General features: G+C 46.1%; 1 protein-coding gene across 4 annotated transcripts in view; it reads left to right on the top strand.

Annotated features, from left to right (window-relative positions):
• Positions 1 to 19232, top strand: part of ndst1b (N-deacetylase/N-sulfotransferase (heparan glucosaminyl) 1b) — a 274405-nt gene that overhangs the window by 222240 nt on the left and 32933 nt on the right. For all 4 annotated transcript variants that reach the window (XM_060837417.1, XM_060837416.1, XM_060837418.1 and 1 more), the window contains 2 exons: positions 8557 to 8739; positions 10968 to 11064. In XM_060837417.1, the coding sequence (XP_060693400.1) occupies positions 8557 to 8739; positions 10968 to 11064 (280 nt within the window). The remainder of the gene's footprint in view (positions 1 to 8556; positions 8740 to 10967; positions 11065 to 19232) is intronic.

The following is a 19232-nucleotide window of genomic DNA, read 5'->3' as shown; positions in this document are numbered from 1 at the left end:
TCTCTTTTCCCCCCTCTCTCTTTCCCCCTCTCTCTTTCCCCCTCTCTCTTTCCCCCTCTCTCTTCCCCCCCTGTCTTTCCCCCCTCTCTCTTCCCCCTCTCTCTTCCCCCTCTCTCTTCCCCCCCTCTCTTCCCCCTCTCTTTCCCCCTCTCTCTCTTCCATCCCCCTCTCTCTTCCCCCCTCTCTTCTCCCCCTCTCTCTTCCCCCCCTCTCTTCCCCCCTCTCTCTTCTCCCCCTCTCTCTTCCCCCTCTCTCTTCCCCCTCTCTCTTCCCCCCTCTCTCTTCCCCCCTCTCTCTTCCCCCCTCTCTCTTCCCCCCTCTCTCTTCCCCCCTCTCTCTTCCCCCCTCTCTCTTCCCCCCTCTCTTCCCCCTCTCTCTTCCCCCCTCTCTCTTCCCCCTCTCTTCCCCCCTCTCTCTTCCCCCCTCTCTCTTCGCCCCTCTCTCTTCTCCCCTCTCTCTTCGCCCCTCTCTCTTCTCCACTCTCTCTTAGCCCCTCTCTCTTCTCCCCTCTCTCTTCTCCCCTCTCTCTTCTCCCCTCTCTCTTCTCCCCTCTCTCTTCCCCCCTTTCTCTTCCCCCCTTTCTTTTCCCCCCCTTTCTCTTCCCCCTTTCTCTGTCCCCCCTCTCTGTCTCCCTCCCCTCTGTCTCCCCCCCTCTGTCTCCCCCCCTCTGTCTCCCCCCCTCTGTCTCCCCCCCTGTCTCCCCCCCCTGTCTCCCCCCTCTCTTCCCCCCCCTCTCTTCCCCCCCCTCTCTGTCCCCCCCCTGCCCCCCCGTACCCCCCCTCTGTCTCCCCCCCTCTGTCTCCCCTCCTCTGTCTCTCCCCCGTCTCCCCCCTCTCTCTTCCCCCCTCTCTCCCTCTCTCTGTCTGTCTGTCTGTCTCTCTCTCTCTCTCTATCTCTCTATCTCTCTCTCTATCTCTCTCTATCACTCTCTATCTCTCTATCTCTCTCTCTATCTCTCCTCCCCCACCCCACCCTCATTTGGAGGATGTTCTTTGGAGGTTGAGGGGTCACTTGAAAAAGGTTTTTAAATTATGGGGGGCATGGATAAGGTGAATAGCCAAGGTTGTTTTCCCAGAGTGGGGGAGTCAAAAACTAGAGGGCATAGGTTTAAGGTGAGAGGGAAAAGATTTAAAATGGAGCTGAGGGACAACGTTTTTACAGAGAGTGTGGTGCGTGTATGGAATGAGCTGCCAGAGGAAGGGGTGGAGGCTGATACAATGACAACATTTAATAAGCATCTGGATGGGTATATGAATGGGAAGGGTTGAGAGCGATACGGGCCAAGATCTGGCAAACGGGACTAGATTTGTATAGGATATCTAGTCGGCGTGGACAAGTTAGACTAAAGGGTTTGTTTCAGTTCTTTCATGCGTAAATCGCAAAACTTTTTTAAAAGTTAAATTTTCGAGTGAACTTTAACAATTGGTGTCATGTCAGCCCAGATAATGTATTGAAGGTGTGAGCTTCCCTGCGTGAGGCTGTCTGTGCCACAATGGTCAGACTGATTCTAATCTAAAAAACGGAAATCTGGACCCATGGCAAGGAGTCATTGCGACAACAACACAATGATATCTTGGATTTGCTGAAGGCCATGGTTCACCCATTAAGGAGGGGCACAACATGGGACCACCCCTCCCCCAACCCAACTTGTCATACTCACTGGGAGCTGGCCAATGGGTCCAAACTACCACCCCCTCCTTGGAGATGGAAAGCGGCCCTTGCGCACAGGCTAAAGACATGGAGTCGGCCATTTTGAGTCGAGATAAGGAAAAATCTCATCACCAGAGAGCAGTGAGCCTCTAGAATTCTTTGCCACAGAATGTGATCAAGGGCAAAACACTAAATGTTTTCAAGGAGGAGTTAAATATAGTTCTTAGGCCTAAATGGATCAAAGGATCTGGGTAGAAAGCAGGAACAGGGGACTGAGATGGATGATCAGCCATGTTCTTATTGAATGGCAGAGCAGGCTTGAAGGGCCGAATCGTCTTCCTGCTCCTATTTTCTATGTTTCCGGCTCTTATGTGATTGTGAGGCAGAGCTACCGATATTCTTACCACTGGGAAACCACCAGGCACACCATCCAACTTGGCATCTTCCTGTGCCAGCATTTCCATTCCACCTTCCCCTTCCATCACCAACAGTTTGGTGGAATCTAGTCACTGCCTTCCTGATACAATGACTGAACGCAATGACATAATGTAAGCGCTGAGCACGAAACTTTCAGGGGATATACGCATCACTTGCCCGCTCCCATATTTTGCCCGAATAGTTGGTGTTTGTGGTGAGCTGCCTTCCTGAACTGCTGCAGTCCCTGGTGTGTAGGGCCATCTACAGTACCCTTAAGGAGGGAGTTCCAGGACTTTGACCCTTGGATTGACAGCAAAGTAACAGCAATATCACTCCAAGTCAGGAGTGTGTGTGTGTGTGTGTGTAAGAGAGTGAGAGAGAGAGAGAGTGTGTAGGTGTCTGTGAGTGTGTGTCTGTCTGAGAGTGTGTGAGTGCAAGTGAGTGTGTGTGCATGTGCGCATGTGTGTGTGTGGCTGTGTGTGTGCACGTGCATGTGTGAGTGTGTCTGAGTCTGTGTGTATATATAGGTGCGTGTGGTGTGTGTGAGCGCGTGCATGTGAATGAGTCCGAATGTGTGTGTGTGACTGAGTGTATCTGAGTGTGTGTGTGCGCGTGCGCGGGCATGTACATGAGTGAGTGTGTCTGAGTGTGTGTGTGTGTGCATGCACATGCGTGTGCGTGTATGAGTGAGTCTGAGTCTGAGTGCGTGTGACTCAGAGGAATGCCTCAGGGACCCATTCAGTAAATACCCACTGGCAGCCTCAAACCCAAACCCAACCTGTCGAGGCTGGCATCCAGGCCCTGGGAAGGCCTGACCCAGGCCCTGGGAAGGCCTGACCCGGGATGCTGGCTACAAGTCAAAGTACCGGAAAATCCAGGAGCCGGGGTGGTTTGGATTACTGCAATTTTCAACTGAGGAGCAAGACACTCGTCCACCCTCAGCTGGGGTATAGTGTCTAGTTGTGGGCATCACACTGTAGGACAGCTGTGAAAACATTGTAGAGGCAGTTTACAAGAATGGTTCCAGGAACGAGGAAGTTCAGTGATGGGGCTAGCTTGAAGGGGTTGGGACTGCTGCCCCTGGAGAGATGAAAGCTGAGAGGAGATCTGAGAGAGGGCTGTAAATCCCTCTCTGGGCTGGACTGAGTAGATAAGGAGCAACCAAGCTGCTTATTAAAGGAACAAGGATGAGAAGGCACAGATTAAAGGTGATAAACAGAAGCGAAGGTGAAGTGAGGAAGATATTTTTCACCCAGCGAGTAGTTAGGGTCTGGACTGCACCGTGTGCAAATGTGGTGGAGGTAGCTCCAGTGAAGACATTCAAGAGGGGCATTGGAAGGTTATTTGAAATCAAATGGTGTCTGGGGAACAGGCTTGAGGTTGGCTCAAGATAATGATGGAGTAAAAAATGAGGTCTGCAGATGCTGGAGATCACAGCTGCAAATGTGTTGCTGGTCAAAGCACAGCAGGCCAGGCAGCATCTCAGGAATAGAGAATTCGACGTTTCGAGCATAAGCCCTTCATCAGGAATAAGAGAGAGTAGAGGGAGGAAGAGAGCTTCTTCAAGGAAGGCATCCTTGTAAGAGGATTCGCAGTAGGTTAAAATCTTCGAGTAAAAAATGAGGTCTGCAGATGCTCCGCCCCCACCCCACTCCGGCCTATCACCCTCACCTTGACCTCCTTCCACCTATCCCACCTCCATCGCCCCTCCCCCAAGTCCCTCCTCCCTACCTTTTATCTTAGCCTGCTTGGCTACTCTCTCTCATTCCTGATGAAGGGCTCATGCTCGAAACGTCGAATTCTCTATTCCTGAGATGCTGCCTGGCCTGCTGTGCTTTGACCAGCAACACATTTGCAGTCAAGATAATGATGGTCATTCAATGATTTGGTACAAACATGAGGGGCTGAATGGCCTCCTGGGATGGCATGAACTGTTTCAGGGACAGGTCAGTCTACAGCCTGGTGAGGAACTACCCATACATTCCCTCAATGTTTCCCATCATTTGGGGGGGCACATCTTCATGGTGGTAAAAACAATGACTGCAGATGCTGGAAACCAGATTCTGGATCAGTGATGCTGGAAGACCATAGCAGTTCAGGCCCAAAACATCGATTTCGCTGCTCCTCGGATACTGCCCGAACTGCTGTGCTCTTCCAGCACCACTAATCCAGAAGGCGGCATCTTCATGCTTGCGAATTGTTCAGAGGAAGTGAAAGGTCAGCTGTCCACCTTTTGATAGATCCTACACCTAATCTAGTCAGACAATCAAATCTGTTACTTGTGCCATCACTTGAAGGAAGAGTCAAAATCTGAAAGCGTTCAGCGACTTTTCTCTGTCCCCAGCTGCCAGGTTAGATTTGTTCCAATTTGGAATTCACATTCTACAGCTCTCTGAGGGATTTCGAGCTGTCAGTATAACCCTCTTCATAGGCTCAGCCATATAACAGAAACTGAACACTGACCTCTGCACATCAAGAGAGACAAAATGCTCAGGATTCCACAACCATGGTGATCTAATAGAGAGGATATAAAATATTTGTTAATCTAATGTTTTTCTACAACTTCTACCACTGCGGAGAAGGTACAGAAGCCTGAACATGTGCACCAGCCAGTTTCTACCCTCCTGTTGTTAGAATACTGAATGGACTCAGAAGGCTACAAAATTATGAGAGGCATAGATCGGGTGATAGTCAGAGGCTTTTTCCCAGGGTTGAAGTTTCCATTACGGAGGGGGGGGCACAGGTTCAAGGTGTGAGAGATAAAGTTTAAGGGGGATGTGTGAGGGAAGATTATCACACAGAGAGTGATAGGAGCACTAGAAGTGATAGAAGCAGGCACATTGGCGACATTTAAGAGGCATCCGGACGGTTACATGAGCAGGGAGAGAATAGAGGGATGTGGACCGAATGACAGCAGAAGGTTTTTTTTAGTTAGGGCACGATGATCAGCACAGACTTGGAGGACCAAAGGCCAGTTCCTGTGCTGTACCTCTCTTTAGTTTTTTTTTATTCTGTTGTACTGTCAGTTGTTATAACTCGAAATATCGTGCTGACTAGAAAACAACGTGACTGGATTCTGTCTAACGAGCTGGTAACCTCTGGCATTGAACAATGAAAATCTCACTGATTGACTGTGCCAATCTCTGTTTTCGATTCCCAGTGTGAAAATCTGGACTGAAGTCATTGAATTAGAAACTGACAGCACATACAGGGGCCGTTTGGCCTGTCATTAATCAAACTATCAGGTCATTCTCATCTCCCACACACAACCTTGTCATGTTCAGGAATCTACCCAATCATTTCTTCGAACATCGATGTTGAATCTATTTTTACCGGATTACATTATTTCGCTGCATCGAAAGAGATTCTCCCTATCTCCCCAATGCCAGTTCTGTAGTGAATTATCTGACATTTGTATCCTATGGTTACCGACCCTCTCGCTAGTGGAAACTGTTCCTTCCTGTCTGCCCTGAGCAAAATGGCTCATCACTTTTAGTATTAGTTTCCTATTGAATTAAGCACGTCTGTGTCAGAAGATAGGAGAGAACTCCCAGCTTGTCCAATCTCTCTGCATAAGGCAAGTCATCCCAGGCATTATTGAACGGCAGAGCAGAATTAGGCCACTTGGCCCATCGAGTCTGTTCTGCCATTCGAGTGTGGCTGAGGTTTCTCAGCCCCTTTCTCCTAACTTGATCCCCTTACCAATCAAGGACCCACCTATCTCTGTCTCAAATACACTCAATGCTTGGCCTCCACAGCCCTCTGCATCAGTCGGTTCCACACATTCATCACCCTCTGGCTTAAGAAGTTCCACCTCCTCTTGGTCCTTAAGGGTTGTCCCTTCACTCTGAGGCTGGTGCCCTTGGGTCCTAGTGAATTGGTTTGGCTTGTCTTGACTGATAGAACTGTTCGTCACCACAGGCAGCATCATGCTGGGGGCTTGGGCTTCCGTCCTGCAATGTTCCACCAGGCCATACTGCCTGAGTGTGCTACATCACTTTCTCGGCCTGATCTAAGACTATTGCCTGACTTTCACAAATTCCAACAAATTCTTCCAACTACACTCTGTTAGGCTTCATTATTCCATCCTCTCTTAGATTCTCGATAGCATCATTAATGTATGCAATCTCATTATATTACTTAAAGCTGCTCTACATTCTCCGCAAGGTATTGCATAATCTCCTTCCTACTGTGGTTGACTCAGTCATGAACACAATTCTCTAGCTGCAGACTAACCACTGCTTTATAAAGGCTTACCCTTGGCCAATCAGTGATACCATGGAAATATCACTGAACTAGTATTAGACTATGGACACAATGGACCAGTAATCCAGAGACACAGAGTAGCTTCCTGGGGATGTGGGTTCAAACCCCATTGTAATTAATAGTGAACCCTGGAACTGTCTGTCATGGTGACCTCAACAACTACCATCAGTTGTTATAAAAATCCATATGGTTCACTAATAACCCTTAACCTTTAGGGAAGGAAATCTGCCACCCTTACCTGGTCTGGCCTACACTCCAGAGCCACAGATTGGCCTTCTGTAAAGGTTGAAGAAGCCACTCAGATCAGCGGATGGATGATGAGTGTTGACCTTGCTTGCGTCACATGGAAAAAAAATCCTACCTTTAGTACATCATGAGCTGACCAGTAAAGCTCAAGGTCTCCTTTATTAATAGCTGCTTGTGGTGCAGTGGTAATGTCCCTGCCCCACTTCAGGAGATCCATGTTCAAGTCCCACCTGCTCCAGAGACAAAAAAAAACTGCTGGAATCCAAGATCCTGAAGAAGGGTTACACCCGAAATGTTGACATCTCCACCTCCTGATGCGGCCTGGTTTGCTGTGTTCCTCCAGCCTCCTGCTCGCCTACCACCTGCTCCAGAGACATGTAATAACATCTCTGAACACTTTGTTTAGAAAAGTAGGTGAATAAAAAGAAAGCTTTCTTTCAATAGCTGCATCCACTCTGTTAAATTGTTCTGTAATTGATTATGTGTGGCACTCATAACTCATTTATGCTCATGATTGGTTGAGCCCAGGGGCATGTCTAGAGCACAGAAAACAAACAATACAGAAACTATTAAAGCTGACTGTAATCATGAGTTAAAAATCACACAACACCAGGTTATAGTCCAACAGGTTTAATTGGAAGCACACTAGCTTTCGGAGTGACGCTCCTTCATCAGGTGATTGTCAGCGTCGCTCCGAAAGCTAGTGTGCTTCCAATTAAACCTGTTGGATTATAACCTGGTGTTGTGTGATTTTTAACTGTGTACACCCCAGTCCAACACCGGCATCTCCAAATCATGTAATCATGAGTGCAGACATTTTGTGATTGTGGAGATATTTGTGATTGCAAGAGTTGACTAATCCCACTCTCGTGCCATCACTGCAATGTTCTGAGATATTCCTGATCCCAGGAATGAAAAGCTTAACATATGGGGAACACTTGAGAACTCTGGATCTATACTCAATGGAGCTTAGAAGGATGAAGGGGGATCTAGTTGAAACATGCAGAATACTGAATGGCCTGGACAGAGTGGATGTTGGGAAGATGTTTCCATTGGTAGGAGAGACTGGGAACTGAGGACACAGCCTTAGAGTAAAGGGAAGACCTTTTAGAACAGAGATAAGGAAAAACTTCTTCAGCCAGAGACTGGGGAACCTATGGAATTTGTTGCCACCGAAGGCTGTGGAGACCAGGTCACTGAGTATATTTAAGATGGAGATAGATAGGTGCTTGAATATCAAAGGGATCAAGCATTACGGGGAGAAAGAGGGCGATTGGGGTTGAGAAGCTTATCAGCTGTGATTGAATGGCAGAGCAGACTTGATGGGCAGAATGGCCTAATTTCTGACCAGTAAAGCTCAAGGTCTCTTTTATTAATAGCTGCTTGTGGTGCAGTCTTATGTCTAATGGTCTTGTTATTAAACATACAAAAACATTGTTTGCCCTGACACTTTCAGAGGATAAACTATTTGAATCAACTGTGGATAAGACCATCAGACATAGGAGTGGAAGTACGGCCATTTGGCCCATCGAGTCCACTCCGTCTTTTAATCATGGCTGATGGGCATTTCAACTCCACTTATCCACACTCTCCCAGTAGTTCTTAATTCCTTGCAAGATCACGAATTTATCACTTTCTGCCTTGAAGATATTGAATGTCCCAGCTTCCACTGCGCTCCGTGGCAATGAAAAGCACAGGCCCACCATTCTCTGGCTGAAGAAATGTCTCCTCATTTCTGTCCTAAATTGACCCCCTCTAATTTTAAGGCTGTGCCCACGGGTCCTAGTCTCCCCGCCTAACAGAAACAACTTCCCAGCGCCCACCCTTCCTAAGCCATGCATTATCTTGTAAGTCTCTATTAGATTTCCCCTCAAACCTTCTAAACACTAATGAATACAATCCCAGGATCCTCAGCTGTTTGCTGATTGTGTAGAAAGGAGAAAACTGATCATCTCTTTGCATATCCACCTTTTTCAGATAAGCATCTTCATGACACACCTGTCAAACTATGGCAATGATCGCCTGGGTCTTTACACCTTTAAGAACCTCATCAGCTTCGTGCAGTGCTGGACAAACCTCAAGCTACAGACTCTGCCACCTGTCCAGCTCGCACAGAAATATTTCCAACTGTTTCCTGAAGAGAAGGACCCTGTGTGGCAGGTTAGTCATTGCTGCACTGAAACTGGGCAACTGTGTGAGAGTGAGGCAATGTTTTAATCTCGCCAACAAACTCAGATTCACTTCACAGCTTGTATCTGTGCCATTTTATCTCCGCTGGTTCTTGTCCTGCTGTAACATTTGTTGGCATTGTGCTTGCATTGCTGTTCTCTGTAAATCCCTCTAGCCTTATAATCCTTCAAGATCTCTTCCTTGCTCCAATTCTGCTCACTTAGAACATAGAACATAGAAAAATACAGCACAGTACAAGCCCTTTGGCCCTCGATGTTGCGCCGATCCAAGCCCACCTAACCTACACTAGCCCACTATCCTCCATATGCCTATCCAATGCCCATTTAAATGCCCATAAAGAGGGAGAGTCCACCACTGCTACTGGCAGGGCATTCCATGAACTCACGACTTGCTGAGTAAAGAATCTACCCTTAACATCTGCCCTATACCTACCTTCCCTTAATTTAAAGCTATGCCCCCCCATAATAGCTGACTCCATATGTGGAAAAAGGTTCTCATGGTCAACCCTATCTAAACCCCTAATCATCGTGTACATCTCTATCAAGTCACCTCTAAACCTTCTTTTCTCCAATGAAAACAGCCCCAAGTGCCTCAGCCTTTCCTCATATGAACTTCCTACCATACCAGGCAACATCCTGGTAAACTTGCACGACCCCATCTCTCCCACCACAGATGGCTGTCTGAGGGTGAGGGGTCCTGAGCCCTGGGGCTTTCTAATTAACCCTCCGTGCTTCTCATTCTCTTTCCTCATATTTAAAAACCTCCTTAAAACCAACCTCTTTGGCCAATCTTTTGCCCACCTGGCCCAATAACAGGTGCAGCAAACTCAGAATGCTGGAGAAATACACCATCCAAGGAGAAGGGACCAGAGTTAGTTATTTCCAGGACAATGTGACTCCTCCACACATGCTAAATTTCTCCAGCAGTCACTGGATTGGTTTGAGATTTCCAGTATCTGTGACATTTTGTTTTTATTCCAATTATCCTGTTCCTTGGTTTCCAATATTTTTCTTTTGATAATGCCCCTGTGAAGCATCTTGGGACATTTCCCCCTGTCAAAAGTGACACATTTGTGGGTCACTTTAGAACCAGCTGAATTCCAGCGGGATGTCAGAAATGTTTGTTCATCCTCAATCCAATTTGCTGCTCAGTTCAATAGAAACATAGAAACTAGGAGCAGGAGTAGGCCATTCAGCCCTTCAAGCCTGCTCCACCATTCATTTATTGGATGGCTGAACATCCAACTCAGTCCCCTGTTCCCACTTTCTCCCCATGTCCATTGATCCCTTTAACGAGCAGAACATTCTCTAATTCCCTCTCGAAAGCGTTCAATATTTTGGCCTCATCTGCTTTCTTTGGCAGAGAAATCCACAGACTGTCCCACTCTCTGGATGAAAATACCTCTCTTCATCTCGTTCCTAAGTTACCCCACCCCATATCCTGAGACTGTGACCCCCGGTTCTGGACTCTCCAGTCATTGAGAACATCCTCCCTGCATTAACTCCGTTAGGATTTTATGAGTTGCTGTGAGATTCCACTCCACCCTCCCCCAATTCTCCTAAAACCCAGTGAAAAGGGAGGATTCACCAAACTTCCTGCTACACCTGCCCATCTTCTCTAAGATCATCAACACCTGCAAAGTATTACAAAGGTACCGTTTAATGAGATATTGATGTCTGTGTACATATTGTGTTGCAATGATGGAGTTGCTCATGAGTCCCTACCACCATGTGCAAGAATACAATGACTGGAAGGTTGTGGTAATGTTTCGGCTCACCGGGCAAAAACCAGGGAAAAGGAGCTGCAGCTTTCATTCAGTTTCATCACCACGTGTTGCTCTTCACTCTGCCTTGCAGTAGCACCATCTGGATTTCTGTGAATTCATTAGTGAGCACCAGTGGTGAATACCATTGCTTACATTCACATGTTACTGAGCTTGTCCCTGCAGCTCTCAGTGGGGGGAGTGAATGCTGCTGTTTGCTGTGCTTCTGCCCTCTAACCCCGGTAACTGCATCCTCACCCTCTCCAGCTGTGGCCTTCCTCCCACTCCTTTTAGCTTGAATTCTCTGGATAGCACCAGAGAAGCTGGCTTTGCACTTCCAAACATTTTTATGTCTAGATTTCCTAGAGGGGATGGGGCCAGACTACAGTGTAGCAAGGAGATTCTTTGAAAAAGTGTTCTCTGCTTTTTTTTTCAGGATCCTTGCGAAGATAAGAGGCACAAGGATATCTGGTCGAAAGAAAAGACATGTGATAGACTTCCCAAACTGCTTATCATTGGACCTCAAAAGTCAGGTAAGGGTATAAACCTCAAGGAGAAAGTGAGGTCTGCAGATGCTGGAGATCAGAGCTGAAAATGTGTTGCTGGAAAAGCGCAGCAGGTCAGGCAGCATCCAAGGAACAGGAGATTCGATATTTCGGGCATAAGCTCTAAAGAAGGACTTATGCCCGAAACATCGAATCTCTTGTTCCTTGGATGCTGCCTGACCTGCTGTGCTTTTCCAGCAACACATTTTCAGCTATAAACCTCAAGGTCCAAGGATTTGTTTTAATTTTAACTTTTTTTTCTTTCATTTCGATATGAAATATTCCAATGTTCTTCAAAGTAGAGACCTGTTGCTGAAGTATTTTGCACTCATCAGGACACAATTGCAAGAATGCCAAATTTCAAAGGGGACAACAATTTATACTGCATGGGAAGTAGGCTAATTGGTTGCTATTTCCTCTTGCATCACGCATCCACTTGTGACCGAGATTAGGACTGGACTGGTTGCTAAAAGGTTCACATCATCCAGTAACACTGAATGCCAATGCTCAGTCAGTGCTCTTGCATTCCCCTACCCCTTCCCAGTGTCATAACTGCATCATTGTCCTCAGTAGGATCCATGAACTAAAACTTTGTATAAACTTATTTGTAGCCTGCTTTTTCCTTTTCAGACTCAGAAATTTAAAAATAATCAATGCAGCATTGTGTTTGAAACAAGATCAAACACTAGTTTGGTGAGTAATTATTGTTGCAGGTCACAACAGTGTAATTGGGAAAGTTACTAGCCACCACATCAAGTCATAGAGCATGAAAACAAACCCTTTGGTCCAACTAGTCCATACCAACTATAATCCCAAATTAAACTAGTCCCACCTGCCTGCACTTGGCCCATATCCCTCCAAACATTTCTTCTTCATCTACTTATCTAAAAGTTTCTTAAGCATTGTAACTGTACCCACATCCACCACTTCCTCTGGCAGTTCATTCCACACGTGAACCACTCACTGTGTGGAAAAGTTGCCCCTAGTGTCGTTTTAAAATCTTTCTCCTCTCACCTTAAAAATATGGCCCTTAGTGTTGAAATCTCCCACCCTGGGGAAAGACACCTGCTGTTCACCCCTCATGATTTTATAAACATATCCAAAGGTCTTAAGTAAGAATAAAAGTATTGTATGAAAATTAGATCAGTCTTGAACATTGTTGCAGCCTGACTTGCTGAAAGATTCTTTTTTTGAAGTGAAGGGGTTGAAACTTGAAGTTAGATCCAATGGCAGTGATAGCTTACATAGTTGGAGGTGCTGTCATACCTGGTCTCAATAAACAGAGGAGCTTCTGGGAGTGAATGATGATGCCGTTGTTGAGCGGATGGTATTGTAGCTTATAGCTGTTGATAACCTGGTGCAGGATGGAATCATAGAATAGAATCTCTACAGTGTGGAAACAGGCCCTTCGGCCCAACAAGTCCACACCGACCCTCCGAAGAGTCACCCACCCATACCCATTCCCCGATCTTATTACTCGACATTTACCCCTGACTGATGCATACTCCTGAATAATTCAACTGTTATAACTAATGGATGCCACAGGGGCTGGTGCTTGGGACTCTGAGTAGTTACAATCTAAATCAGTGATTTGTGCGCAAGGATAGAAGGTAGTGTTTGTTGATGCCACAAAAATAGGTAAGAAAGTAACTTGTAATGAAGAAATAAGTAATGTACAATGGATGTGAATAGTTTAGGTGATTAGGCCAAGATTTGCCAGATGAAGTTTGATATGGAGAAGTGAGAAATTATCCATTTTGGACAAAATTTGAGAAAGACAGCTTGTTATCTAAATGGAGAGAATCTTGTGTGCTTCAGTGCAGAGGGATCTGGTTATGATGTGTGAATTTTTTTTAAAGATTAGATTACTTAGGGTGGAAACAGGCCCTTCGGCCCAACAAGTCCACACCGACCCGCCGAAGCGCAACCCACCCATACCCCTACATTTACCCCTTACCTAACACTACGGGCAATTTGGCATGGCCAATTCACCTGACCCGCACATCTTTGTGACTGTGGGAGGAAACCGGAGCACCCGGAGGAAACCCACGCAGACACGGGGAGAACGTGCAAATTCCACACAGTCAATCGCCTGAGTCGGGAATTGAATCCAGGTCTCAGGTGCTGTGAGACAGCAGTGCTAACCACTGTGCCACCGTGCCGCCCACAAATGCAGAAATGCAGAAAGCTAGCATACAGCAGATAAGAAGATAAATGGAATTTTGGCATTAAGTGCAAAAGGAATAGAATAGAAGCCCTGTTATTCTGTCCTGGGTGCCTTCCTCTATCCCTCTGTTGAGAAACATTAGCTGTTTGCCGATTTTGGGGTGAGATGGTTCCCTTCAAAATGATTGTCTTCAGTCACTTCCTATCACAATCAAATAAAATGAAAGTAACTTTAATCTTGATGAACCACTGAATCTCACAGCAATGTCAAATACACTGGAATTCCTTGAGGGAATTCCTTGTCCCTCCCATCTCCTCAGAATCACAGAATTTATTCCAGCACAGAAAGAGGGCATTTGGCCTATCATGCCTGCTGTTCAGACCAGCATCAGTACCCAGTGCCAACCTCCTGCCTTTCCCCCATCCCCTTGCACACTACTTTTGTCCAAGTAAGCATAGGATAGCCGATACAGGAATGTTTCCAGGGATGAGGAACTTAAGTTCTGATGATAGATGAAAGAAGTTGGACTGTTCTCCCTGAAGAGAAAAAGGCTCAGAGGAAATCTGACAGAGGTTTACAAAATCCTGAATGGGTTGGGTCGAGTGGTTCGGGAGAAGCTGTCCCTACTCGATAATGGAACGAGAACAAGAGGGCAACGATTTAAAGTGACGTGCAAAAAAAGTAGGTGACGAAAATCTTTTCAGTCAGAGAGTAGTTAAGGTCTGGAATGGACTTCCTGAAAATGTGGTGGAGCCGGATCAATTGAAGCCTTCAAAAGGGGCATTGGATGGTTATTCGGACAGAAATAGTGTTCTGGGGTGTGGGGGAAAGGAGGGAGATTGGAGCTAGATAATGATGGAGAAAGTGAGGACTGCAGATGCTGGAGATCAGAGTCGAGAGAGTGGTGCTGGAAAAGCACAGCAGGTCAGGCAGCATCCAGGGAGCAGGAGATGAAGGGCTTATGCCCGAAATGTCGATTCTCCTGCTCCTCAGATGCTGCCTGACCTACTGTGCTTTTCCAGCACCACCCTCTTAACTGGATAATGATGCTTGTCTAACGATGGGCGGAATGCATTCTCCGCACTGTAACAATTCCATGACTCGGTGGCTTATTGTAAAGTAAATGCTGCAGTTCCTTCACTTCTGGGATGGCCTAGACCGATGTCCTCTCTCTGCTACCTACAAAGACGAGGCATTGTGCCATCCCCATCTGATTTGTTATGGGGTTGAATCAACTGATGAGAACTCCTCTTCATTTGGTTCAACTGTCAGCCCCCATGTTTCTTCAGGGAGGTCTCTCAGACAGCTTGGGGCAGGGAGGGGTTCCCTGGTGTTTGTGTGAGAGCTGGGAGTAAAAGATAATGTTCGGGCCAGAAAATGGGGATATTCACGGAGTGATATGGAAGCTCTCAGCTGGATCGCTGGCTGCTAAAGATCCATCCATTGCACACAGCCCTCCAAGTTCCAAGATTCTGGATTCAGGGCGGCACGGTGGCACAGTGGTTAGCACTGCTGCCTCACAGCGCCAGCGACCTGGGTTCAATTCCCGACTCAGGCGACTGACTGTGTGGAGTTTGCACGTTCTCCCCGTGTCTGCGTGGGTTTCCTCCGGGTGCTCCGGTTTCCTCCCACAGTCCAAAGATGTGCGGGTCAGGTGAATTGGACATGCTAAATTGTGCTAGGTAAGGGGTAAATGTAGGGGTATGGGTGGGTTGCGCTTCGGCGGGTCGGTGTGGACTTGTTGGGCCGAAGGGCCTGTTTCCATACTGTAAGTAATCTAAAAAAAAAGTCCAGTTTGGGATTTGAGCACACCCCTCCAGGCTGACGGTTCACTGAGGGAGTGCTGCATTGTTAAAGGTGCCATCTCTCAGACTGAATGAAGGTGCCATCAGCCTATTTGGCTTGATCTAAATGATCCATTTACTTCCGAGAAGAGCAGGTGAGTTCTCCCTAGTGAACTGGTTGCTATTTGTCCTTTGGCTAACATTACAAATAAAACCAATAAACTGATCATTGTCCAGTTGCTGTGAGATCTCGCTGTGCCCAAGCCAGCTATTGTGTCTCCTCTATTGCAGCAGTAGTCAGACTTCAAAAAGTGTTTCATTGGATGTGGGCTACTGATGTGTCCTTTGATTGTGAAGGTGCTATATAAATGCAAGGGTTTCTTTCAAAGCTGGAACCATATCCAGACCATTAATTTGATTAGAAATGTTCAACTCAGAAACAGACCCTTTGGTCCATCTCATTCATGCCGACCAGATATCCTAGATAAATCTATTCCCATTTGCCAGCATTTGGCCCATATCCCTCTAAACCTTTGCTATTCATACACCCATCCAGATGCCTTTTAAATGCTGTAATTGTACCAGCCTCCATCACTTCCTGGCAGCTCATTCCATACACACACAACCCAGTACATGAAAAAGCTGCCCCTCAGGTCACTTTTATATCTTACCCCTCTTGTTTTAAGCCTTTGCCCCCTAGTTTTGGGTTCCACTACCCTGTTAGAAAGACCTTGGCTATTTACCCTATCCATGCTCCTCATGATTTTATAAACCTCTGTCAGGTCACCCCTCAGCCTCTGATGCTCCAGGGAAAACAGTCACAGCCTATTCAGCCTCTGCCTATAGCTCAAGCCCTCCCACCCTGGTAACATCCTTATAAACTTTTTTTGAACCCTTTCAAGTTTCACAGCATCCTTTGTATAGGAAGGAGATCAGAATTGCACAGAATATTCCAAAAGTGGCCAAACCAATGTCTTGTAGAGCCGCAATATGACCTCCCAACTCCTATACTCAATGCTTTGATCATTGCCCACTTTTCCCTTCCCACTCCCTTTCCGACATGACCATCCTTGGCCTCCTCCCTTGCCACAATGAATCAAACCATAAATTGGAGGAACAACACCTTATCTTCTGCTTGGGCAGCCTACAGCCCGCAGGACTCAAGTCTCCAATTCCCTGACTCCCTTCCCAACCCCTCCCTCTCCCTTCCAATCCACCTACCGACCCTTCCTTCCAGCCACCAACTGGATTTATTCCTCCCATTGACTAACCAGGTCATACCCTCTACCTGTCTACTCTATCCCTACCTCACTACCCGTCCCCCACCATCCCTTTTATCTGCAGCTCCCCTTACATCTACCCCCAATCCTGAAGAAGGGTTACACCTGAAATGTTGACTTCTCCACCTCCTGATGCTGCCTGGCTTGCTGTGTTCTTCCAGCCTCCTGCCTGTCCCTCCTGATGCTGCCTGGCTTGCTGTGTTCTCCCAGCCTCCTGCCTGTCCCTCCTGAGGCTGCCTGGCTTGCTGTGTTCTCCCAGCCTCCTGCTTGTCTACCTTGGATTCCAGCATCTGCAGCTTTTAGTTATCTCTAATTGGTCTTGATCGATAAAGGCAAGCATACCAAACGCGTTCTTCTTTCTAGAACATTATTCCCAATGCTTCCATGATCAACTGACTCCAGCTCTGTCATTACCACATCCATGATGTGGAGATGCTAGAGTCGGACTGGGGTGGACGAGGTCAAAATTCAGATAACACCAGGTTATAATTGAAGAATTGCAAGCTTTCAGTGCTCAGCTCCCCCCTCAGACATGATATCACATCCAATTCATTAGCCAATTGTGTTCTCACACCTCAACTGGGGATTTAAGTAAGTATGTTAAACAAATGGAAGAACTGAAAGGAGTTAAGCTCAAGAATGATTTAAGAAAATTAGGAAAAGCAAATGTTTTTACAGCTGGGTGAGGAAGGGGCATCACCTCCCATCTTTCTAACCCTTGCTTGGTCAGTCACAACAAATATTTTTCATTTCTTTCTCACACGCAGTATCAGACTTCAATTAAAATTTAGCTTGCTGTGAAATGAAGGAGTCATATACTAATATTTCCTTGTGGGAATATTATTACCTAGTAACCCCGAGTAAAAATTAATAAAAATGCAGCATTAAAAACATAGATTGTGATCAATGATAAGTTCAAAAAGGAGGGAGAGAATGAACAGGGAAAAAGAAGACCATACATATCCAAAGTCATTAGAATCTTTGCGATGTTAAATTTTAAACCGAAGGCCTCAGGCAGTTAATTGTTGACTCATATACATCACAGCAACAGAACAAACCTATTGATGTTTTTGATGTTTTCCCAATTTGTTTTCTCACTGGGAGCTGTCTTCCCAGATGAGAAGGAACATGGAAGGAAAAGCAGCTTTATTGCTATGAAGCCATGTTTCTTGTCTCTGTTGCACAGTGCAGACGATGAAATATAATTCATTGTGTGTTCCTGAGCCCTGTTTGATTGTCTTTCCAAGCTGGCAGGTGGGCCTTTCAGATTGTAAAATTAACTTTATGCTGCAACTATACAAACGCTGGTGCGGCCACACTTGGAATATTGTGCAGTTCTGGCCCCCCATTACAGGAAGGATGTGGAAGCATTGGAAAAGGTGCAGAGGAGATTTAGCAGGATGTTGCCTGGTCTGGAGGGAAGGTCTTATGAGGAAAGGCTGAGAGACTTGGACCTGTTCTCATTAGAGAGAAGAAGGCTAAGGGGGGATTTGATAGAGACATACATGATCAGAGGGTTAGATAGGGTAGACAGTGAAAGTATTTTTCCTAGGATGATGACGTCAGCTTGTATGAGGGGGCATAACTACAAATTGAGGGGTGATAGATTTAAGACAGATGTCAGAGGCAAGTTCTTTACTCAGAGAGTGGTAAGGGCGTGGAATGCCCTCCCTGCTAATGTAGTCAACTCAGCCACATTAGGGGGATTTAAACAATCCTTAGATAAGCACATGGATGATGATGGGATAGTGTAGGGGGACGAGCTGAGAATAGTTCACAGGTCGGCGCAACATCGAGGGCCAAAGGGCCTGTTCTGTGCTGTATTGTTCTATGTTCTTTGTTCTAAATGTGAAATTATCATACATGTATAAATTAAGCAGGAGATGAGAATTTCTTGATGCTGATTCAGTTTTGATATCTTTGGATAAATAGATGATTTTTGATGCAAAAACCTTCATTAATTCCTCATAAGTTTCATGAAGCTTGAACTAATCTGTGCTTGGGTGACAACTACAGCCATTTTGGATATATGTTTCGTCTTTTTCAAAACCCATTTTATTACATGATAGATTTTATGTGTAACAATCAGATGCTGCAAGTTTAAATTTGATACTTCATATTTACCGATTCCATAACATGATAAAGGGAGAGAAAAATTACTTCAGACAAACACTGCAATACAAAATAATTTTCAACACATTGACAGGTTTACTGTTCCCTGATTACAGTACAAGCTATGTCTGAACATAATCTGACCAGTTTCAGGTAGGTTTACAAAAGAGGAGAAAGTGAGGACTGCAGATGCTGGAGATCAGAGCTGAAAATGTGTTGCTGGAAAAGCGCAGCAGGTCAGGCTGCATCCAAGTGAGCAGGAGAATCGCCGTTTCGGGCATAAGCCCTTCTTCAGGAAATCCTGAAGAAGGACTTATGCCCGAAACGTCGATTCTCCTGCTCCTTGGATGCTGCCTGACCTGCTGCGTTTTTCCAGCAACACATTTTCAGGTTTACAAAAGAATAAAGTCAAAATTCACATGACACCAGGTTATAGTCCAGCAGGTTTATTTGAAATCACAAGCTTTCAGAGTGGAAGGAGCAGGGACTCCGAAATCTTGTGATTTCAAGTAAACCTGTTGGACTATAACCTGGTGTCATGTGAATTTTGACTTTGCCCAGCCCAGTCCAACACCGGCGCCTCTACATCATGCAAATAAATAAAAAGGATGTGGGTGATAATGTCCTACCTCTGAGCAAGGAGGCATGAGCACAATTCCCACCTGCTCCATGTGTCATGCCATTTGTGCCACCTGTGTCATGCCATTTCTAAGAAAATATCTAAAGAGTGTATTGAGCAGGACATTCCCTGATCCATGCTGCTGCTCATGTAGAATTAATTGTTGTTACTCAACTGGCCTGACTCCATTATTG

The sequence above is a fragment of the Hemiscyllium ocellatum genome, chromosome 16 (assembly GCF_020745735.1).
Source record: "Hemiscyllium ocellatum isolate sHemOce1 chromosome 16, sHemOce1.pat.X.cur, whole genome shotgun sequence".
Classification (NCBI taxonomy): Eukaryota; Metazoa; Chordata; class Chondrichthyes; order Orectolobiformes; family Hemiscylliidae; genus Hemiscyllium; species Hemiscyllium ocellatum.
Note: the sequence above shows the minus strand (reverse complement) of the source record. Positions and strands in the feature narration are given on the sequence as shown.